Genomic DNA, 24223 nt, shown 5'->3' with positions numbered 1-24223 from the left:
TCGGGCAGGATAGAGCTCTGCTTTGCTCTTTTCGTTGGCCAAGCACAATTGTGTTATTGGAGATAATGAATTCAATCCCCATCAAAGGGCATTAGGCTCGCCCGGGCCCTGGAGTTGCTGATGCCTTTTTTTTTTTTTTTTCAAACCAGGAATGAAAGGCTGAGGGGAAAAAAAAAAATTCTCTGGGGGAGCCTTTCCCCTGATCGCTGCTTTTGAAGTGAAGGGGCCCGGGCATTGTTGTTCACCTCGCGGCCCATAAGGCTGAAGAAAGCCCTGGCTTTTGATGGGCTGAGAACCGCCTCGGCAATGAGCACTACGTCGGGCCGCGCGGCCTGCGGGCAGCATATGTCTCCGGGCACCCGGGCACCGTCTGGCGGGCGGGGCCTGGGGCCCGGTGGGGAGGGGGCTTGGCCCGGGAGGCCGGGACTGGAATGAGGCCAGTACCCAGCGGCGGGGATCCTTGGGCTTCAGGCCTCGGGCCAGGGGTCTGCCGTTCCTCCTGCTCACCTGGCGTAGTGCAGGAGATCCACCTGTGTGGCTGATGAGTCCGACTGGGAGGCCGCACAACCCTTTGGGGTGAGGGTGGGAAAAGCTGGCTTCTCCTTGAGGGCAGGGAGCGGGTTGGTCTTTATTTTTAAGCACTGGTACCCAGCATCTAAGGTAGCTGGCTCAACTAGAGCTTAATGAGTCTGAGTCCGCGAAGGTGTGCACTCGGCAAGGGGCCTTCGTGCGACACGTAGTTAGGACTTTTCACCCTTGACTCTGCACATCGCGCAGCGCGGCGGAGCTCCCGGCCCGGAGTTGGGTAGGGGAAGCGGACACTTCGCTGCAGGCGCGCGGCCCGCTCCGCCGGAGGGACAGTTTCTCGGGCGTCCGCCGCGTCTGGCTGCGCAGTTTGTGCCCAGGACCGAGCATTAGCTTCAGGTCACCTTTTCTAAAACTTGTTTCAGGCATTTAAGTTTACTTTCAGTGCCCCCAATGTGAACTTTTCCCACCTCGATTCGCTCCCCCACTCCCGGTCCGCCCCAGGGCTCTTTGGCCCAAGGGTCAACAACCAGAGCTGTTCGGTTCCCTTCCCTGCCCTCCCCATCTCCAACCCCCTCCTCCCCTCCGCTAAGGATCCGGGTTATCCGCCCCATTAATATATTAGCCAAGCATGACACAAAGGAAGCGCGTGTCTGCAGAAGGCGGTGTGACTCCAGGGAGAGGCGAGGAAACCTGGACGAGGCCCTGCGCTACAACACGGCTCATTGCCGCTCGAGCTCCTGAATCGGCCTCCACCTACCAAAATCGGTGGAGGACACAGCGGGAGTTGGCGCCCAGGGTTGAGCCGCTGTTGAGCCGCAGTGTATAGCTGGACTGTGGTAGTGAAGCACAAAGCCCCCAGGTGGGACCCAGAGCTAGGGGAACGTTCCAGTAATATCCCAGTCACCTGAACCATGCAAAGAAATTCCGCTCTCCAGGAGCACGGGACTAGGCGGGCGCCTACTTCCTCCCTCGTGCATAATAGGCCCTTAAAATTAAATATACAAAGGATACAAACCTCCGCAGAGCTCCTTACAGTCTTTTCATTAAACTGTTTGTGTTTTAAAACAATTATTTGGCGTAAGAGAGAGAAACCAAAAAACTGACCCGGGATATGAGCAGGCAAGCAAAAGAGTAACAAATGTACTCCTTTATAAAGGGGTGTGTGTGTATGGGTGGGGGGGGTTGACTAAGGAGGTTTCCAATTTAATTCATTGTTCTCTATTTCCAGGCAATGCTTAGGGGGGAATTTCCAGGTTGTTTTTTTCTTGGTTTCAGAAATTGAAAGAAGAGAAAAGAAAAAGCCCCTGATGTGTAATCTTGAAGGGGAGTTGAGAGACGTAAAAAGTTAAACCAAGGCAACCTCACACTTAAATTCTGGTAAGGCCTGCCGTTGGTGTCACTGGCCTGGTTCTTAACCTGACTTCGCCAGTGACTTGACCCGCATTCCACCTGGATTCTGATGTGTTCGAGCACGATTCTACTTAAGCCCTTTCCTTCCTGGATTTTGAGGGAGAATATCTTGCCTCTGTCCTGTAGGTTGACTGGAACATAGAGAACCCCAAAAGATCACGGAGTGGCACCTAGAAAAAGGAGTGCTCCTTATTTCCCGGGGCTACAAGGAGGAGGGGCGCTCACTCTCATCATGTGCTTTGCTCTTACACTGTAGTCACAGCTAACATAATCGGAGAAATAAGGAAGTTAAATAGAAAAAGAAAGGTGGCAAGTGAGGATTTCCCCCTTGTCAGGTGTTTTAAAATGTTTATAATAGGAAAATGCATGCATTTTACAAGTTAAAATTGAATGACGTGGGTATTTTCCAGCCCCAGATTGCTTGGTAAAACGATGGTGGAGAACAAAAAGGTGAGGGCTGCAGTCCTAACTGGCCAAAGTTCAAAGAACCATGCTGGGCTGGGGCTAAAAACAGAAAAAACAATGGAACTATTATGCCCCCAAACTTAACTATTTGGAAGGAAAAACGTAAGGTTTAAGGTAATCTGTTGTTAAATGTTATTTGGATACACTAGCATCGTGGATGAAAATAAAACTTGCAAAATAAAACTTGCTACTTTAAGAAATGCTTTACCTTTCCAAATAGATTCTATTTATAAACAGGAAGATTGTGAAATATTCACGTTTTTTCATTTCATTTTCTTACATTCTGACTCTCATGAGAATCTATTGATTCTAATGATTCTTTTAGTTTGAGAAAATGTTGTTTTTATATTTCAGTGTAATTTGATTACCTATTTAGTTCTAGGTATCTTTAAAACAATCACCTTTTTGCATATAACTATCTTGGAGTAATTAGGCCTGCTCTTAACTCCATTTAGTTGCAAAACACACTTTATTACAATTCAGAAAAACAATTGGTATTTAATTTTTGAAGGCAAAATATTTTTTACACATGTATAAAATGTCTATTAACTTACTTAAGCTATTTTGTTTTTCAACGAATTTTTTCCTGTTGACATTGAGGGATCACATTAAAATACATTATAGCTAAATGTTCTACAATATTACTGCTAAATCAACAGAAAACCAATTGATCTTTAGGAAAGGTTAATTAATTTGGGCGACAGGTCTTCTACTTTGGCCCGCATTGAAAGGAATTTGTATTGATCTCAGCAGTTTTTTGCAAAGAAACTTAAGCATGTTTGTGGAATTGAGACCAATTTTTTAAAATGCCAAAACAAGGGCTTACATTTTTATCACTTCAGGACTTCTTTTCTGTTATGGCTCATTCAAATCGGTTAGACTTCTGAGAAATAGAATGTTTTTTATACTTTCAGTGAAATCAATTGGGTATCTATCCTTCAGAAAATGAAAACAGAGGTTAGGAGCTTTACTAGGATTTTGTTTGTTTTAATCCTTCCTTTCCTAATAATTCTAATCAGTTTATCCTTTATGAGGGGGATCAGAAAGGAACAATGGAAATTAAATTGTGCCTTTGATTTAAACACTGTATTAGCCATCATGTAGAAAATGGACGGAGCTGCCTTCTACTTGCGAACACTTGTGAGTTGTTTAGTTTTTGCTGAATAGAACTGGTGAGCTTTTCTTCTTCCCTATCTTTGGTTCTCTTTTTATCACCTGAAAAATGTTTCACACCTGCCCTTCCTAAACGCAAGGTGAGAGTAACAATTGCAGCTTCCCTACCCTGTCCTATGCTCACCCCCAAAACATTTGTTTTTTTTCTTTTTTGTAAAAGTGTTTGCTTGGTGGCGTTGGTGGGTCCGAGCACCTCCGGAGCTGTACACTTGGGTCTGGAGGAAGGCTTTCCCTCCTCGCCCCTCCTCGCCCCCTCCCTCCCCTCCTTGGGGACCCCTCCCCCATCTCGGGCGAAATTCCTAAGTCCAGCGAGCGGGAGCACCGCGGCGGGACGGTCAACAACCCCTTCCTGGCCCTGGTCTTCGGGAGCTGGCGAGGTGAAGAAATGTGGAAACACCGAGACGAAAAGGGGATGGGGTGGGGGTCGCAGGAAGGCGGCGCCCTCGGCGAGGGTCTCCGCACTCCCTGGGAACCACAGATGGTTTCCTCTGGCCCAGGGGCGCGGCGCCCCAGCTCGGGCGCCCGGGCGTTTGTGTGTCCGGGTTTTCGAGGAAGGGATTACGCAGCGGGAGCAGCCGCGGCAACGCGGGCAGCCGGGGCCGCAGGAGCCGTAACGAGGCGGCTGGCCTTCTTTGTTGACTTTTAGGTCCCAGGCTCAACAGGAGATTTATTCGCTAGGAGGGGAAAATGCTCAAACAATGAAGAACTAACTGCACTTGTCACCTCGAGACGTTTGCTGTCCTTCTCTGTCCGCCTTCCCTGGCAACCAGCTGTCCTGGCCGCCAACCCGCGCGCGTCCTAACGCGCGGGTGGCAGGTCGCATCGCTCAGAGGTGGCGAAGTATGCGGTCTGAGAACTGCGAGAAGCCCACGAGGCAGGGACTGGGCCTGCAGGCTCCTCGCGGCCCAGCTCCCGAGGCAGGTCTCCAAAGTGCCCCGTCCCCCGCATAATTAGAAAATGTCTCCGGCAAGTAAGAGAGCAAGAGCTAAGGCCAACTTAATGGTAGGGTGAAGGCAAGGCGCTGATGTTTCTAATACGTTGAAAACAAGAAAGGGAACAGCGCAGAGAGGACAGCACAGAAGTTAAACATCTTAGATTCAGTGGGGGCGGGATTCCGAGGCCCAAGCCCACGCCTTTGTCTTACATTTGGAAGCTGAATTTGCCCACATTTGTTTACCTTATGTAAATATGAGTAACTGTTGGGGTTGGAAGCTTTTTCCTCTCTTTGGGACTTTGATGTCCTTACGAGGTCTCCAAATTAGGGTTTGAAATTATTCAAACCAGTAATTTCCCTCCCCTCCTCCTTTCATTAACTAAAGTGAGTGGGGGTTTGGGATTTCTGGATTTTTCTCAAGTGCTACATGGCACCCTTTCTCTCATCTGGGGAGGCAATTACGCGATAATTAAGCGACTCACACAGCTCTTTTTATCTTGTCCGCGGTGTGGAGTGGGGCGATCAAAGTAAAGGCTGTCCAAGTTCAAGCCCTGGTGAGGATGGAGTTCATACACAAGAGCTCAGGCAGGCCGGCCTCTGCTTCAGCTGGTGTTGTTATTGTTGATGTCAATCCGAACAAGACTTACAAAGAAATAGGTGGACTGGAAAGTGAGCCTGCTATCAAAGGAGATTAATGATTTTGTGATCCCAAGCAACTATGGGGTGTGAAGTTGCATTTAAAAGCTCCTTAGAAGTCAGACAAATTATCAACTTTAAGTTCTTAGGAACGACATTTTTGAATCAAAATTTAAAAAATAACTTCACAAAATGGAAAACAGCGGCTACCCTAAAATGTCCTGTAGGCGAGAGTGAATTAACTCCCCTCCTCCCACCTCCTCCAGAGCTACCCTGATGGCTAAGTTTTGTTTCTCTTTTAATGAGAAGAGGTTTCAGGAGTCTCCGTTGGAGACAACTTAATTCTATCAGCCACAGCTGATATTTTATTTTCATTGGAAGAATTCTCAGATAAAGGAAAGTGATACATTGGGGAAGGAGGAAAGGTAGTTAAATTAATATTTGATTTTGTAGTGAAAAGGCTCAAAGGAAACACAGAAGGCTTAAGCCGGTGTGAAAAAAAAAATGAAGTAAACATCACTGGGAATAAAGAATCTTAAAAATCTCAATTCTTGGAATATTAAATCAATTTATACACTTTACTTGAATTTCTTTCACTCCCTTTTACTAGCTATAAATTCATTATAGTAATAGACAAAACAATTTTATTTTCATTTTTGTCATTTATATTCAGTTCTAGAATTTGAAAAATATCATATTTAGAAATATCCACTTCGGATTAAGTGAAGAAAAATAACAGAAATCCTCTTTTGTTAACATTTGATTTATTTAAAGTCCTTAATTGCAAATGATCAAGAACATTTTCCACGGCTTAAAATCTGGTATTATTTTTGTTATTTAAATCAAAATATTTTTAATTACAATCACATTGATAAAAATTAACAATTTAAGTTGTAATTTCCACCATCATTTAAAGCAATTTCAGCTGTAAAGAAAAAGAATAAACCATGCAATAAATTAACATTGAGAAAGCAAAGAGAAATAATAATGAAACCCGTCTGGCTATACTAACACCATGTCCAACTGTGGAAAGTGCATAACACTGGATGAAACAAGCACACGATGGCAATGATTAAAATGGCCACAATCAATAGGATTTTTAAATCTTGGACCACGTTTTGAAATCCAGCTCCCTATAACTTATCTCTCCTCCAACATTGTAATATTCCCTTTTTCTGGAAAAAATATTCTTTAAATGGTATACACTCATAGAAACTAATTTTATATGTTATGTGACCTCAGAATGACATGACCATGGCACTCTGCAAAGCAAGAAGCAGAGTTCTTGAGGGCAACTCCTGAGGAATTGATTCCCAGGGCCGTCTGTAGGTAGAGAAGACAAAGGGGATGGGGTCCTTGTAACTTTCGGTCAAGCAGCTCTTGAGAATGTATCATGTATATCACCTATCTATTACCTCTATATGTTATGTAAATATACGGAGGATGTCTACACATCTGAGCATGTGCATAATTAAGTCCATACACAATATACATGTGTTTCATTTAAAGACATCTGCTATCTGCATGTATCAGAAATGTAAACTGAAAAGCAAATGGCTCTGATGTTTATAATCTGTTTATGTCTTGCTATCTAACAGCAGTATTGTCTTTCAATACTTTAAGAACCTCTAGTGTATACTTGTTTCTTCACCATTTCAATTCTTATGGTTAAGAGTATTGCCACAGACCTGTAAACTCGTAGGGGGTCAGGTAAGGAGGGGGGAAAAGCACAAACAAATATTTTACAAACTTGAGCATCTTCCTTTTTTGTTTTTTTTAAATAACCCTCCACAAACTAGAATGTCTGGAGGGGAAAGAGGGAAGAAAGAGAGGGGGGCAAAGGAGGAGGAGAATTTCATATATACACTTGTGGATCATTGAACTTCGCAGGAAAAAAATTGGTTTGGGGTTGTCTTTGTAGTAATATACACAATGAATTTTGAATACAATAATAAAGTAACAGTCTTTTGCACTGGGGGGAAGGTTGTGTATGAAAAAGGAAATAAAAATAGTTGTTGGGATTTTATTATGCTGTTGTCGGTTTGGTTTGTGTGGTTTTGTTTGCTGTTGATTTTCTCTCTTGCTACCAGCATGGCTGTGCCTGACAAACCCCCCAGTCCCGCGAGCTAGGAAGTGTTTAGGACGGGTCTGGAATACACACCTTGGTAGTACGCCGGCTCCAGGGCTGAGGGCTCGATGGGGCTCCTGGTGGTCACCGAGGCGCTACCTAGAGGCAGGCTGGTGGGCAACGTAGAGCCGTAAGGCGAGTACTGCAGTGCCTGCTCGTATGCCTTGAAGTCCAGCTTATGCTGCTGCTCCGAGGAGGACATGAGGTTGTTGATGGAGAACGGGTGGTTGAAGGAGTAGTGGGGGTCCCCTTTCAGATGCAGCTGGGACTCGTGGGGTGCCAGGCCGTGTGCCGGGTGAGAGGGGGGCACAGAGGCCAGCGCCCCGGGCCCGGAGCTTATGGGGGGCGCAGATGAGGAGGCTGGTGTCTTCAACTCCGAGGCGCCCCCTGTCGCCGTCGCCCCACTGTGGTCCAGAGTCTGGGGGCTGGCGGCGGGCCCGGGGGCCGGCGCGCCCTCTAGCTGGCCGGCCTTCCCATGCACGCCCCGATGGAGGGGCGAGTCGGCGCTGGGGTTAGAGGCGCCAGAGGGGTCCTTGCGGCTCTCAGGGCCGCCCTTGGCGCCGCCGCCCCCGCTCCCGCCCCCGCCGCCGGCCCCCGGCTGCTTCTCGCACTTGAAGCGCTTCTGGCGGCGCAAGTAGCAGCCGTTCTCGAACATGTTGCCGGAGTCCGGGTGCAGCGTCCAGTAGGAGCCCTTGCCCGGCTTGTCCGGGGAGCGCGCCACCTTGACGAAGCAGTCATTGAAGGACAGCGAGTGGCGGATGGAGTTCTGCCAACGCTGCTGGTTCTGCCGGTAATAGGGGAAGAGGTCCATGATCCACTGGTAAATCTCGCTCAGCGTGAGCATCTTGCTGGGCGCCTGCTGGATGGCCATGGTGATGAGCGAGATGTACGAGTAGGGCGGCTTGGCGTGCGGGTAACTGCGCTTGAACGTCTTGGCGTCGCCGCCGCCGCCCGCGCGGCTGCGGCCCAGGTTGGACGGCGCGTACGCCATGGGGCTCATGCACTGGTTCATGGCGGCCGCGTAGGGGCCCAGGCCATTCATGGAGGCCGCCTGCTGCGCGCCCATGGCGCCCATACCGCCCGGGCTCAGCGCCGTACCCATGGCCGTCACGCCGGCCGCAGTCATGCTGTTCATGGCGCCCGCCGAGCCCCCGGGCATGCCGGCTACGGCGCCGGGACTCAGGCCGGCCCCTAGGCCCGGGTTGGCATAGGACATGTTGAAGGACGCCGGGGTCATGTTGCCGCTCGTGGTCATGGTGTTCATGGTCATGTAGGTGTTCATGGAGTTCATGGAGCCCAGGCCTGAGTTCATGTTGCTGACCGGGACGGAGGAATAGGCCTGGAGCGGAGACAGCGAAGAAGCCCCGGAGGGCGGGGTTAGTGGTGGGCACAGGAGGGCGGCCGGCCGGGAGTTAATCCGGGGGCAAGTGCAGAGCACTTCTGCAGAACACGGGACACCCCTACCCAGGGCAAACGGCTAAGCGCCCTCCCCAGACCGAGCAAAGATGTCTTGCACGGTAGGGGGAAAATCCTAGCGCGACAGGCATGAAAGATAAGCGCTCACAGAAAATATGTCCCCAGGAAGATGTGTAATCGCCTTACACGCCAGGCTCAGGGGCTGGCTTCCAGGGCCCCCTCATCGCCTCCTCCATCCACGCTCGGCGGTCTCCAAGTCTCCACCCCAGCCAGCCTCGGCAAAGCGCTCTTTGGGGGGAAATGTCTTTAAAACTCCGAAAATAGAATTAATCTCTGACCCTCTGCTTATTCACTTCACCCTAAGGGTGCAATGGGTTCCGCGTCACAGGCCCACTGAGCGGGCCACAGGGCACCAGCTCTGTGCCCTCCTCGCCTGAGTCTGCAGGCCTGGCTGACCGCACAGCGGTTTCGGTTGTTATAGCGGACTGTTAATGAAACTCCCTGATAGAGCAAATCACCTATGGACATGGGACCCCTTGAATCATTTATTTCCTAACAAGTGGCTTTATTGTCCTAGGAGTTTTTGCTTATGGTGACTTTTTGTTTTTTATTGTATTTAGAAGTAGTGTTTTCTACCTGCTTGTAGCAACTGTAATGTTAAAAAGGGAAGCGAACTCAGAAGTTAAATAAGTTTTGGAAAAATCAAACTAAAAGTACATCCATAACAGAAAGGGCTGGGAGGGGGTGCCATAATAATCTCAATGTGCTATATGCATTTTATTTTAACGTGACTTTGCATGTACACCTCTGCAAGCTATTTAGAAACTCGCATTAATTTTGTCACCACTTCACCGTCCCCTATTTAAAAATACTGGTGACACAGTTTGTCAAAATAAATCTTTTTTTTTTCCACATACTGATGTTGCTGCTGATGATTTCAATGCCCGGCTTTGAAATTCCGTGAGTAGTCTTGAATAATTTAAAATTCAAAAATCAAATTCTACCTATTTTCTCTTAATGCTATTGTATTTCCTAATTCTCAGCTTTAATATGTTAGAAAGTACTTTCGCTAGGGGTCTCAGTTGAATGCTAGGGTCGAGATGACTGCGTCAGAATTAAATCTCTGGAAGACCTCTGAGCTGCTTTTAAAATCATCAGCAAGCGAAAATCCTTATCAACAGCAATGTGGGAATGCATTCGGTACAGTATTTTAAACATACAGAACCTAGGCATATTAAAAAGCACTCCTCTGATAATTTAATAAGGAATAATGATGTCCTTAAGTTTATTTTCATTAGCAAGTATGACTCTGTTTGAAAACATGAGAACAAATAGATTTAAATAGGAACACCCAGTAAACTATGGTATGCAAATAAACTCAGAGGTAAACTTGTGAATATATAAATCTAAATAAGTTAGTTACCATCAAAATATTACGTGATTCTATATTTTTCTGTCCACGTCTGAAAATTCTTTTTTTACCTTGGGGCTTTATTTTCTTTCCCTCTTCCCAAGATTATCCAAGGCAGTTCCAATACGCGTTTTCAATAATGGTAATTAAACTTTTGGGGGGTAATAGCCAGCTGTTTCCAGAAAAATACTTTTAATAGGTGCTAGTCCTCCCTGTACCTGGTTTTCCCTGTAATCCTTTTGTGCACATTGTAAAAATAACCCCCATGAACGTGCCGCCAAGGGGACAATGAAGAGAAACAGGTTCTCGGCCCGGAGTTCTGAAGAAGATTCTGGTCGCACTAGCGCCACCCAGCGGTTTTAGAGAAGAAGGCGCACACTTCTCCCCACATAGGGCTTTTGAAGAACAAGTTTTATAAAATTTAGAAATCGTTTCATTATTGAGACACCCAACTTGGCGGCAGAGCGCTTTAATCAGAAGACGTCTGCGGATTAAACGGCGGGACGAAGAGGTCGCCTTGCGGGTATGCTCCGGCTTTCTCAGAGTTGCTTCCAACTCGCGCCAGCGTTCGCCCGCCCGCGGCACCCCGGGCCCGGCTCCTGCTCCCGCTCGCTGCTGGGAAGAGGCAAGTGCTTCCCAGGGCCGCTGTTTTCAAAGCCCGGAGTTTCCTAAAACTCCCTCTCCGGCTGCTAGAGTCGGGACAGAGCAGGGCAGCAGGTCCCGCTTCCAGGCCCGGCCAAGGCCCGGCCGGGACCACACCGGCGGGCGGGCAGCGGTGGCACCGAGGAGGCGCCCCCGGCCCGACTGTCCGCCCTGCCCGGCGCCCACCGCTCCCCGGCCTCCCCCGGCACGGGCTCCAGCGGCGCCCCGCCGGCCGCCCGCCTCGTCTCGCCTCTCACCTCCTGCGTGTCCGCGTAGTAGCTGTTCCAGTCGCTGGTCTCATGCCCTTCCATCTTCACAGTCCCTAACATCCTGGAGCCACCCTGCCCAATACAACCATCCAGCCCTGTGCGAAGCGACGGGCGGCCGCGCGGCGCGGGTCGGGGGAGGGGAACCGAGTAGCTGCAGTCACCCGAGCGCCCGCGCGGGCCCAACGCCACCCCGGCGAAGAGGAAGCCCAGAGCTGCGGGGCGCGGCTTGAGAGGCGGCGGCGGCGCTGCAGGCGGGGGCAGCGCCGGGGGCAGGCGGCTGCCGCGGAGCGCGGCGCCGGGGAGCGCCTCCGCGGGAAGTGAGCGGGCGGCCTCTGCGAGGCGAGTGCAGTTGAGCTGATGTGGATCTTACGTCGCTCGAGTGCCCACCTCCTCGTCCTCTCCCCATTTGTCCGCCGCACAAAGACGCTCGCACCTACAAAGCCCGAGGTGCACCTGCAAGGCGGCCGCCCGCCAGTCCGGCCGCCGCGCCTCCCGCCCCGCCGCGCCTCCCGCCCCGCCGCGCCACCGCTGCGCGCGCCCCCTCCCCCGCGACCCCTCCCCCAAGCGCGGCCCTCACTTTGTTTGCAAAGCAGTGTAATTGGTTTAGGCCCGGAGGCTAGGGAAAGAGGGAAGTGGGGTGGGAGGGGGTGTAACACCCTTTGGAAAAAGAAAAAATGGGCGGGGCCAGGCGGGCGGGCTAGGGGTCTAGATGGGAACCTCATAGCCAGAGAAGGCTGGGGGCGGTGGCGTCGGAGACTGGGCTTAGAGACTTTGTGGGCTAAGTGACCCCGGGGTCCCTCCCCAGAGGTACTTGCCACCTTCTGAGCGCGGGCTGCGGCCCAGTCTCGCGCCCCTCCTGCTCTCCTTGCCCCCTCCCTCCTGATTCCTGACCCAAAGTTCAACCCCAGGAGACTGGAGAATACAGACTTTTTTTTCTTTCTTTCTTTCCTCCTGAGCTTCCGACTAGAAAAGGGAAAAAGCCCCACTTTTGCTTCGTCACTAGAAACCGGGTCATCTGAGTCAGCCGAGCCAAGTGACGTTAGGCCGACCCGGGCTCCCGGCTAGCAGAGCGGAGGCGCTGCCACGAAACTCGTACCTGCGGCTAAGAGCAGGTGAGTCACAGCACCGGTTTATATCTTTATGACATAACTTTTTTTTTTTTTCCGCCTCGTTCCGCTCCTCTCTCCTGTCATCTGTAGCGACCATAAAGAGGAAGCAACTGAGAGCAGATGTCTGTGTGATAGGGCAGGCGGACCCAAGTCGGGCCGTCCTCCCTCTGCCGGGCTCCTCCTCCCGCCCCCCTTCAGCAGCTTCAGGGACTGAGCTGGAGACAACCGTCTGGTTTCTGATAGGAAAAGGTCAGGGGGAGGGGACATCTCCCATAACACGCGCGTTAGCTGGGAGAGCAAGGGCCTGGGCGCGGGAACGCGTGTGCACTGCGAAAGAGGTGCCAGGCAGAAGCCCGAGACTGCCCGCAGCGGCGCTTGGTCCTGTGACCCGGAGGGTCCGGGCTGAGATCTCAGGGGCTCACTTGGTTCCTAATCGGTCCTGGACGTCGATGGGAGAGTCTCCCCAATGCAAAGTCTCTTTACTCTCCTGAGGCCCTGGGTGGTGGATTGCCCACTTGTCCTAGGAGAGAGAATACTGAAGTGACTGGGTGATAGGCAATGAGTTGGTGATAGATTGGGAGGTGGTGCGTGTGTTTCTGAGTGTGTGACCGTTTGTGTATTTCTGAGCACGTGTGACTAAGTGTGTTTGTTTCTGAGTGTCCTGTGACCATGTGTTTGTTGTACTGCCTGTAGAACCACTAGGTTTCCTTAAGTAACAATAAAATAAAATCTAAAGTAATTAAGAATCCGCAAAATCTTCTTGTTTTGCAAAGTTTTTAAAATGTTATTAATCTCATTTTAAGAAATGTGTTTTAACTTGTCTTCCAAACAGATACCTTTTTCCCTGTGCTTTGTTCTTTTCAATCTCTTCTACTTGAAATCTGGCAAGCGAATCACTTTAAATCCCCGAACCAAACAAATCTCTTAAGTCAGCAGGGGAGCAGAGAGGGTGAAGATGTGCAGTTAAGGAAATAAAAAAGATAAAAGCATTGGATTACTTTTTTTTGTTTTTTACAAAAAGGGTGGGGGATAGAAACGTCACATAAGGAAAGGAATGAATGAAATTAAATCCACCTGGACCTCAGGAGGGCAGGAACCCTCCCTAATGCAGCCTTCTCCTGTGACTGCAAGTTGTCCCATCAGTTTGTGTAAATGTATCTGCGAATTGTGTGTCAGAAACTAATTCTTTTTTTGCAAAGTTCCCATCAGTAGCTGACTTTAGTTCCATTTGTAAAGTACACGGATGCTCAGCTTCCTCGGCCTGATCCGGGGGACTTTCAGTGCTAATGAGCTTCCTTGTTCCTTCTGGAGGTGATTCTCCAATACCCTCTTGGCTCTCCAATAACAAGGAGCAAGACTAGGGTATTTTCTACTGAGAGTAACAATTTATAGATAGTAATAGCTTTTATAGTGCCCAAAAACCTGGTGCTTTAAGCAGGGGAAAAACACTGTCACCTTAAATGGGGGATCAATTACAATATTAAATATTCTTTTAGCCCACTTCCCAAACCTACTAAGTCTCATATTTTCAAAAACAAAACAAAACAAAACAGAAAGTTGTCTTAGGAAAAAAAAATCCACTTTTCATAGCATGATGGCCAAAGCGGAATTTCTTCTAGGCTTCTTCAAAGCCCAAGACCGGTGATGCAGAATGGACTCTGACAGCTTCGGAGCCTTGATCCAGCTCAGGGATCCCAGGTTCGCGGCTCGCGGCCAGGGGGATTTCAACAAACACAGCGCCTCCTGTCGTGGAGAGGGAAAGCTGAATTTTCCCGCCTCCAGGGAGCACCGCCAGGCGATACTGGACTCCGCATGCATCCCACAGCCAGGGAGTTAGGTTCTTAGAGCTAAGGCCAAGATGGAAGGAGAGATGGCAGTTCGTCCAGCTCTCAGCCTCTCTCCATCTCAGTGGCCGCATTGCAAGATACCTAACACATTTAGGAGGTGAGGTTCTAGTGTACCCAGATGCCAGCCAGTCACTTTCCCCGAGGTTTAAAAGCGAATCAGCAGGGTCGTGTTAGGTCTTTGACTTGGAAATGCATACATACATACATACATATATACATACATACATACATAACTTCCATGCTGCTGTCTGGGAGTTGCTGGCCAGTCGGTAGCCAGGTCTAGCGACTGCAGCCTGCTCTTTTCGAACCTCTTTTCCCAAATAGGCACCTACGCTATTGCAAACTGTGCTTTGCAAGGATTGCGCTGCTCGTTGGAGGAAACCAGGCCTGTCTTCAGCTCTGGGGAGGACGGGTGGACTTGGGGCAGGGTACCCACGAGGGCAGGCACGTGGCGGCTCCTGGGGTGTTCCGGGTTAAGCTTGCCTGTGTTAAGGACAGGTCTGCGACAGCCCGGGGCGGTCCAGGTCGCGGGGAGGGCGGGCTCCTCAAGTGGAGGGAGCCGCGGCAGTGAGGACTGTAGGGTGCGCGGGTACTCCAGGTGGCCGCCAGCGGAGGAAGCGGCTCCGCCCTTCCCGGAAGCTGCGCCTGCTACACCCATGGGGCCAGCTCCCGAGGCAGTCCCGCAGTACCTGGGCGGCACTGGGTCCTTCGACCACGCTGGGCTGCCTCAGCTTACACTTCCCAGCAAGCTCTGGCTGGGAGCCCCTTCCTTAGATATTCTCCAGACAGGGAGAACCAGAGGGCGACGACGGCGAAAGGTGGAAGGAAAGGCCGCGGGCTCGAGCCTCGGGCCCAGCCGGCAACCTCTCGCGGCGACGGGGTCCTTCCCATTTAGCAGGACCGCAGGGTGGGCAGAGAGCAGGGCCTGGGCCGGTGGGGCTCTGCGGTGCCCACTCGAGTCTATCCAGGGTTTCCCTCTGTGGCTGTCCTTCGCCTGTCCCCTTTCCTTGCCTACCCTTCCCTGGACGGGGTTGTTGTCAGGTGGCGGCCGCAGCAGCCCAGCCATGCTTGGTGTGGAGTGGTCCGAGTTCCCCCGCGGACCCCCACCCCTCACCCAGATAAGAAGCTTAAGTCCTCCTTCTGCAGGGGAGAATCGGATCCAATGAAAGTAAGACCTGTGGTCGTGAACGCGGTTCAAAGCCGACCCCAACTGGGACCCGGCTTAGCTTAGAAGTGAGGAAGGCCTGAGACGCTGGACACAAGGGGTCACACCTGCGTGTGCCTGGCCTTCGCAGTTGGATGTGTGCGCCGAGCTGGGGAAGGGGCCAGGGAGCCGCGAGATGGCGGTCCCCCGCGAGAGAGAAGCATGGGCCGGGCCAGGGTTCGAACTCCTTTCCTTCGCTGCCTTCTTTTTATTTTTCTTCCTTATGCCTTCCTTCCTCTCTCCCTTCGTTCCATCATTAAATCTTTAAGGGATTAATTCACAACTCTGTAGTAGGTAGGGGCCCTGGGACCACTTGACGGGCCTTTGCAGGCAGTTCTGTACAGAGTCCTACCCTGTAACCGGCCTCAACCCTGGCTGTGTGTGCATGTGCTTGTGTCTGTGTGTCTTTGTGTGTAAAAGCAACGCATAAACATAACCAGGGCTTTCCCTTATTTTATTGAAGCAAACAAAAACAGCTACTGGCTTTGTCTTTTCCCCTACTGCTGCCTGAGCGCCGCCGGGTTTCTGAGCTGCCGGGGGCGCGGACCTAGCTCACCCGCAGCCGGATGTCGGAGCCGGAGCTGCTCCCCAACCGGCCTCGCCCGCGGGCGACAAAACCGTCCCTCTGGCCGTGAGAGAGCATGGCCTTGCCAAAATCAACTCGCATTTTCATGTATTCAAATGAGAAAGATTGAGAAGGGCAAGTTCCCCTGCTGGGCAATCGACAGCGTTGGAAGGAAGAAGTGCCCCCTGGGGCCTCGTGGAAACCGGAACCAACCTCCCTCGAAGCCCCGAACCGATACGGCGCCCCCTCCAAGGCCTGGGTCCCCGCGACCGCGCGCATCTCCCGATCTCTGTGGCCCCCGAGTTACTGACTGTTTTGTTCACACCGGTCAGCGCTTGTTGGAGGACGTGCTCAGCCCCAGCCAGTCCCTCCTCATCCAGCCCCTCCTGGGGAGCGCGGTGTCTGCTCTGTGCTGCTGAAAGGATCCTCAGGCTTTCCGGCTCTACTTTAAAAACTCTAGGACTAGGGTCCTAGGGGAGGGACTGGCAATGCGCGCTTCACACAAAGAGTTGGAAAATTAGAGGGAAACGTGACACCTCTTAGGTATCCGTTAGAGCAGAAAGGACCTAAGCAGCTGAGGTCCTACTGGGTGCCACAGACTTGGCAGGGTGCTTGGAGATCCTGGCGTTTCCCCACCTGCTGCTCCTGTGTGCAATAGCTGGGAGACTGGAAACCTGGGCGAGGGTAGGTCAGGACCTCCATTCCTCTCCATCAGCAGAAGCCCGCGTTAATGGAGAGCAGTGATGGAAGCTGAGGAGCTTGGAAAAGTCAACTATTTCATATCCTGCCTTAAAGCTGTAGCTTAAATCTAAATCCTTCCTGAAGGGTCGACCAGTGTTTAGCTTCTCCGTCCTAGGCCAGCCAGCCCCCGCCAATCCACTCGCGCCCCTCCCCACACACACCCAGGAGCTTTCCCACGGTCTCTCAGTTGTCCCTGGTGGTTGAACTTTGGCTATTCATATGTGATTACCCTCAAATTACATAGTGCTATTTAACAGATGCTTTAATAAAAAATCATATGTCATATACTACACTTAGAAAGAAAATAAAAATATATTCTGCCGGTAGTTTTTCATCGTATCAGTTTTCTGATTTCCCCCCATATTTTGAAATTATGCTTTGGACTCCTTGACTAATTTACTGGCATGCCTAGAGGGAGGTTACCTTCATTACTTAAAATTAAAATTCGATTGGACAGCCCTGTTGGGTAGCTGTTTCTGGGACTTCCAGCAGCTGTTCCAAGAGCTAACATCAGAGGAAAGTTTTGTTTTAAGAGTTGTGCATTTGCGTGAAGTGTTTTGATTTTTCTTGTTCTGTGGACCACAGAGCAAAACTACTGCTTAGCTTACCTTGCAGTGAGTTTGCTTCTAAACTAAGCGCTATGAAGCAGCCTCCTTGGCAGCATTTGCTTTTCCTGGGTTACTAGCAAGATTTTCAGGAACTCTGATTACTTTCTGAATGTTGTAATTTTGGATGCCTACCAGAATCATGGATCAAACTAAACAAATGCAGCAGCTACCACTGGACACTACCTGTGGTGGAAGTCCAGAGCAACCTCCTGGAGTTCCTGTTAAAACGTTTCAGCCTTTCGCAAACAACTGAGCCCTGCCCTCCTAAGGTTCACACCTTGCTCTGGATGCCTTGCTATGTTTTTATCACACACCGACAGCAAATTCTATTTGTTTCTTTTTCATTTTTTCTCTCCCTTACTGGTCTAGTAGCTCCTTGAGGGCAGGCACTGCTGTGGTTCCTGCTGCCAGAGCAAAGCCTGTAGCATAGTAGACTTTCAATGAAGATTTGTTGAGTCAGTCAACTGACTAGCCCATCCCTGAGACTGGCCAGGTTAGCTTCAGTCAGGGAAGAATTCATGAGTCTAGACACCATATCCACCACATCCAAAGTCCCCAAGTGAGAGGATCTGAGGGAATTGATTCAGGTGCACTAGGAAAACAAAGGTTTTGTGGAATGAATGGGCCGATGGACTGAGTGAAGAATTGGATGGGAAAGATGCTCTGGCACAGCCGACAGGGTCTCAGACATCTGAGAACATTGAGCTTCCAAACCCGTTGGGTCTGGCTCTTCCCCTGTCAACCACGCCTCATTTTAACCAGTATTATCGGGTGACATAACAAATAAATGCTCCCTTTCCTGGGCACCTGGACATGGGCGGAATCAGTTGCTCGCTTTGCCCATATAGGACAGTCATCGTGTGACCCAAAGTCAAATATTTCACTTTTCCTCGCTGTGAAAATGCAACAGCCACATCTGTCAATAGCAGATACTGACTAGAAGTTGAAGAACCCCATGAATTTTCCGTCAGGCAACACTTTCCACCAGGAGCTGGAAAGGAAACATTGGTGTTTAAATAATATGTTTAAATTGGCAAACAAATAAAGCCGAGCCCACGTTGTGAGAAGGAAAAGCCTTGCACTAGAGCTCTTTATTAGTCCGAGCCTGCGCGCCCGGCTTAGAGCGCGCTGAGTGTTCGTTCCGGCCCCTGCTGTGGGGGGCGCCTGGGGCTCTGCTCGCCTGCGGGGCGGGTTTTCGCACCGAGCGTCACAGAGGTGATCTTCCTCGGTGCCTGCCTCTTAGCTGGCCGCGGCGGAGACAGCGCACTTGAAACTACCAGGCATTGACCTTAATTGCCTCTCTGTCTTGTATCATAAGATATAGAGTGTTTTATTCTACCTAAGATACAAAGTATTTTATTCTACACACTTTCCATGTGTAATGTAACGATTTCCTTAAAGGATCACCAATCTCAGAATCTGCAGTGTTGTGGAAATGTAATAACTGGAGACCCCTTCTGTCATTTTTTCATCCTTAAATTTTAATTGCCCCGAAATAAAATGCAGGAGTTGGGAGAGACCTTACAAGAGTAAACATGCCTGCCTCCTCTTCTGGGCTGCTATCACTCGAGAAGCCACAAGGCTGTGCGGTCCTCCGGACGCATCTGGTGTCCTCGATGTTCCTCCCACCCGCACTCTCCCACTGGGTGGATGTGGGGTTCAGCCGTGGCTCCGATGCGGCGGAGGATCTGCACCCCAACCTTCCTGCTTTCAGGTCCTCTTCTCCAAGCTACAGCTTACCCAGACCTCTGTCACCTCGGTCAGGGAGAGGTGGTCGGAACTTGGATCAAGCCTCACCCACCTTAGAGACTCAGGTTTCGAGTTTTAGCAGATCTGGTGTAGATTTGTTTTCTTTCAAATGCTTTCGAGGATGCAGTTGGTGGCGTGGATCCCACTCTTCTCGCGCCACTGGCCGCCTCCCGCCAAAATACCTTCCATTGTGAATTGCTGGTCTCCACTGACCTCCTCATGACCCTCCCCCTACACCCCGGCCAAGAAAAGTGGTTTCAATAAATAAATCCCGGTGCTGGGGTTAAAGGTCAGTTTACACTGGAGCAGGAGCTTCACAAATTCCTGCAGGTGCTGGATGGGAATAAACCACCATCCCAAGAGATGACAGAGAGAGAGAGGAAGTGAAGACTACAGAAGCTGTGTGGAGATGCGGACCCGGTGTTAAGATTAGGGTGGGGAAGCATGGTTCTGACATTGGCAGCAGTGCTGCCAACTTCTAATATGTTAGGGAACCCAGCCAGGCCCTCTATGCCGCCGTTTCCTCTTTTCCCAAGTGAGGAGCTTGGACCCGATGCCGGGTTCTGGCAATCGTCAGTTGTAGGAACAAAGTCTGGAGTAGTGGCTGACATGAGAGTCAGCCCTGAAGACCTCACCCAGAGAAATGAGGAACCTGTGTGAACCTAAGAAGGAAACCGCTATGGTGATTGTGGTGGTGGGTGGCTCAGCTCCAGAAGTGGTGAAGCGACTTTCCCGGAGGGGAGGAAGGCTCTGGGATAATTGATACCGCAAACATTTCCTTCCTTTTTGCTGAATATCCAGGTTTGTGGTGTATGTTTTATGGTAAATTTAGGGCAAAAGCTTTCCTCTTTTTCACTGCCTGTGGTCTCCAAAGACAGCAGCAGCAGAAGAGAGAGACCAACCTGTCCTCCCAATTTCCAAGCCCAGGCAAAGCCTCCTCAGGGAGGCGAAGGCTCAGCACTCTGCACACTCCTCTCCCTAGGGCTGGCAGGCTCAGGCCACTCGTTTCTGAGGTTGAAGATCTCTGAGACTTTTTCTCATTAGACTCCATTGGGGCGTATTCCTTGCAATCGACAGTGCAGTTGGACATGTTCAATGCAATTCCAGCTTGGAATCAGACCTAGATTCCAATCCAGATACTGCAGGGGACTAGCTCTCCCTGAGCCTCAGTTTTCCCAACTGTAAAATGGGCGTGGGAGTACCCACCTCATACCAGTTGAGTGTAGATTGAGTATGCAATAAGTGGTAACAAAAAGAGCCTTCACAGAATTCTGGGAGCCTGGGTGGTGCTGGATGCTGGGACATGTAGTGGCAGGTGCTGCTGACCAGGTGTGCCTCCTGTGCTTCGCCTTCTAGATCTTTTGTATGTTGTCACCATTCCTTCTCTGCATTGTCGCAGTTCCTCCAAGCTACAGTCTAGGAGGAGGAGGGAGCTCTCCCATGGGAACTGGACCGCCGGGGGGCGGAGTCTCAGTGTCCACCAGGACCCTGCTGGGAATTTCCTAATTTCCTTGACTGGCGGAGCCACTCTTCACTCAGTCAGTGATGGATGACAAAGGAAAAGCACCATCCGAAGGAGATCCAGAGACAGCATCAAGCTCACATTAAGGACCTTCTGGGGGAAGGTGGTTCAAGGGGAGAGGAGATGAGAAGTCTTGAACCTCCTACCCTTTAGGTCCTGCTGAACCCAACTGGGGTAGCAGAACACATTGTCCGTTCCTCCCCCTAGGCGAGAGAGGGAAGATGCCTCTCCAAGAGTCTGCCTGTGCCTTTCCTGGGCTCCTGAGAGTATCGTCGGAGCCCGCCTGAATTTACTAGCTGGACTTGTAGGCATTGGGTGTCTGGGCATGCCTCTCTCAGAGACCCCGATCATCACCCTGGCTATGTGTACCTCAGGCAAACACGGGTTGTGGTTTGGATCTAGGAGGCACCCAGGAAGGAGAGGGGAGATGAGGAAAAGGAAGAAAATGAAGTCTGGGCTTCTGAGAGGCCAATCCATCCTCAGCACCTGAACTTGGGGAGAACTGAGATGAGAAAGCAAGACTCTTGATTTCACTTAGACACTTTCTCCTTCCTCCTCTGCCCTTCTCATGGACAGTTAGGACCACTTATAACTCATTTAGAGAAGTATACTTAGACATTTTCTAAAATCCTGAAAACTCAAGACATCATTACATCAAGGAAGCTTTAGTTGCTGTCTTCAAAAATTATTTGATTTAAATTCCCTAAAACTTTTTTCCTGGGAGTTGAAGTCCATCTGAAATGAAGTGAGCATGCTGGGCTTACGGTGTATGCTTCAAATATTAAAGACTTAAATGTTAACTTGCATGTGCAAGAAAGCTTAGTGGGATGCTAAAGTTTAATTAAGACAGACAATATAGTCTGTGAAAAGACCAAATCACAGAGGGGTTTCAGTGATTTGTCTGCTGAGATATAGGTACGTCTGCTTACCAGAAATTGATTAAACCCTCCTACTGACGAAGTTTGGAAGGGCTGCAGTTCAGTTGTGGATCCAGGACTCTTTCATGAGAAACGTCCCACAAATTTTAGACAGAGTTTGGATGGGCTAAGAAGGTCCTGCATACCAGCTTCAGTAGGTTTCTGAATTCTGCTTCACTCAGTAATCAGAATCCAGGTGAATAAAATAAAATATTTCCTTCACTGGAAAACAGAAAAACAACACATCTTCAAAGCTTATTAATTTTTCTTGGATTGGTATGTGGGTGAGTGAGTATGGGGGAAGTGGGATCATACACAGAAGTCTCAGGCAGTGATCTCTGGCTAAATGCAGCTTCTGTTTTTACAGCTTACTTGGGAGAGCTGTTAGTTTTTCTAAGCGTAAACCAGGCATTGGTTCTCTAAGTTCAATGTTTAGGCTACAAAGCACATACAACAGTCTTACATATTTACCTTCAGAAAAGGAATGGCTCTGACCTAAAACTCAGCAAAATCTCTAGTGTATTACCATAGCTGGAGAACATCTAAGCAAAGCCCTTTGGAGATGTAACGTGTAAATGGAATGCTAAACATCAGCCACTACCTCCAAGAAAAATAAATCCTTAATTCCTGGCCAAGTACACCTGCTTTGGACCAGGCTCATTACTGTTATTTGTATCTTTTCTTTTTCAAATGGATAGTTTTATTCACAGGTTTTTTTTTTTTTTTTTCTTTCTGCTCAGTGCTTGCTATTTTTATCCTGCCTTAAGAATCCCGAGGTCATTCCCCAGTGACAGACTTCCAAGGTGCTCCAAAGAAGAGTGGTAGCTGACTTCCCAGGGGTCCATTCCTGAACTCCATAAGCTTAGATGTTAGAACCCCGTTGAAGTTTGGGATCTGGAGGGAAGCCTAGCAGATGTTAATTAGGTTACCATGGGGAAGGTGGGGTGAGTAGGTGCTTGAAGAAGGCTGGAGGTAAACAATGCCAGAGAAGACCCTAAGGCAATGGAAGCTGTCTCAATATGTTCATTTCTGTGGATCAATGGCAGTACAGGCAACTTTTGGTAGGGGACTCTGCTGGTTATTCTCTGTTATACTCTCCAGCTCCCCGCTTTGCCTAGTTCTCTATGGACCACATTACTTAGTCTTCCTTGCCTTTGGACTTACAAATGGGTTTGACCAATAGAGGACAATGGTGCAGGACTGAAGGGCAGGAGGGTAGAGTGGTAGGAGTACTTAGGCCTCCTGCTTTCTCCCTGCCTCACTGTGGTTTTGACTTTACTTTCCGTCTCTGTCTCTACAGTCCCATCAGCAGCTCATCTTCCACAGCTTCAGCTCTCACCAGGCTCTGTTAACACCTCCTTTTCCCCCCTTGCCCCTTCAGATCAAAAGTATTAATACCTTCCTAATATTGCTAGACCTTGAGTGACTCATTTTCTCTTGTTAATTCCCTTTAATCCCATCTTCAAATTTTTTCCCCCAGGAAAACCCTTTCGAGTGTACCATCTGTTTTCCTTGGGGCCTTGACTGATGAGGAAAGGAACAAGGATTCGTGGAAGTGAGGTATGGTGTCTTCAGTTCTTTCCAGTTCATCCTCATCCTGTAACTCATCAAAAGGCTCTACTCCTTCCGTGTCACCATCTTGGAGTACAGCCATGAAGGCTCCAGGATTTCTGTGGTGGCTGATTTCTACAGGAAAGCCTGCCTATGGGTCTAGCAGGAAAGCACACTCTGAGTTTATTTGCATTACATTTGCCATTTTAATTTGCTGATTTGCATTTGACATAATCGTTAAAGTAACTGATGCTAAAATAAAATATTGATAGTATCAAGTTTTTTTGGCCTTCAGTGAACTGAGCTTTGCTATAAATCAAGGACTAAGACTTTTGCTAGTGATGAGTTGTGTTAATAGAAGCAGATGCTAAACTAGGTCCAGTGACCTAGGGGCTCATGGGAAATGTCCTTGTGTGTTCCCCAAGGCCTCAGCATCTTTGGCTCCTCATCTCTAGAATATTAAGTCTAGAGCTCAGTCCTTTACAGGTCTGTGTCTGGCAACAACTCAGTCTTGACTAGTGCTAAACCAGTGACATTATTTAGGTGTGACCATCAATGAGAATTCTATGTGCCAACATTGTGCTAGATACTAAAGATACTAAACTGAAGACAAGATTCTGCCTTCCAAAGATTAAAACAATGTTCCAATATTATTATTTGAAAATTTTGCATACTTCTATGTAGGAAAAGTTCATAAAAGTGGAATTTCTGGGTTAAAATACATGCAAGTATTTAGTCTTCTTTTTTCTTTTTCTTTTTTTGAGACAGGGTCCTGCTCTGTTTCCCAGGCTGGAGTGCATTGGTGCAATCATAGCTCACTGCAGCCTTGGACTCCTGGGCTCCAACAATCCTCCCACCTCAGCCCCAAAGTAGCTAGGACTACAGGTGTGTGCCACCATGCCCAGCTAATTATTAAAATTTTCTTGTAGAGGTGGAGTCTTGTTATGTTGCTCAGAATGGTATATTTAAGCCTTTTGAGACATTTTGCTATATGACATCTAGCAGGATGCCCTCAGAAATCTGTGAGTAATGCTGTTTCCTCATTCCCATGCACACACTCTATTACTAACTTTGTAATTTGATTGATGAAAACTGCAAAACATTGTTTTAATTTGTATTTATGAGATTAGTTGAGTTGAATATTCTTATATTTCTATTGGCCATAATATTTCTTCTTTTGGGAACTGCCATTCACACCTTCATTAGCCAATTGAAAATTTGGAGTGGCTACTTCGCATCCACAGAATACTGGTCCCATGTCTGCTATAAGTGTAGTAACATTTTTACCAGGTTTTTATTTGCATTTTAATTTTATTTTTTAATGCATAATGCAGGTGTTTCAAAAATCGGTATTTTTATTTATAGTTTCTGCCTTTTATGGTTTAGTGCTTACAAGTT

The 24223-nt window shown here is 49.1% G+C and overlaps 2 protein-coding genes across 4 annotated transcripts in view; one reads left to right on the top strand and one right to left on the bottom strand.

The window, feature by feature from the left end:
* Positions 1 to 5473: 5473 nt before the first annotated feature.
* On the bottom strand, positions 5474 to 11404 carry FOXA1 (forkhead box A1). The gene is made up of 2 exons (XM_003901721.4): positions 11001 to 11404; positions 5474 to 8613 (listed from the first exon to the last, which is right to left on the bottom strand). Exons 1-2 carry the CDS (start codon positions 11070 to 11072, stop codon positions 7273 to 7275), a joined length of 1413 nt encoding a protein of 470 aa, XP_003901770.1. The 5' UTR covers positions 11073 to 11404; the 3' UTR covers positions 5474 to 7272.
* A 335-nt stretch (positions 11405 to 11739) lies between these two features.
* TTC6 (tetratricopeptide repeat domain 6) overlaps positions 11740 to 24223 on the top strand; it is a 228133-nt gene continuing 215649 nt past the window's right edge. Inside the window, exons 1-2 of one of the 3 annotated variants that reach the window (XM_009211439.4) lie at positions 11740 to 12124; positions 22755 to 22834. In XM_009211439.4, coding sequence (XP_009209703.3) covers positions 22802 to 22834 — 33 coding nt within the window. In that variant the 5' untranslated portion in view covers positions 11740 to 12124; positions 22755 to 22801. Of the gene's footprint in view, positions 12125 to 21997; positions 22835 to 24223 lie in introns of those variants that run through there. The other 2 variants (XM_017961138.3, XM_021941153.2) reach the window with 2 other exon arrangements.

Source organism: Papio anubis, chromosome 7 (assembly GCF_008728515.1).
Source record: "Papio anubis isolate 15944 chromosome 7, Panubis1.0, whole genome shotgun sequence".
Classification (NCBI taxonomy): domain Eukaryota; kingdom Metazoa; phylum Chordata; class Mammalia; order Primates; family Cercopithecidae; genus Papio; species Papio anubis.
Note: the sequence above shows the minus strand (reverse complement) of the source record. Positions and strands in the feature narration are given on the sequence as shown.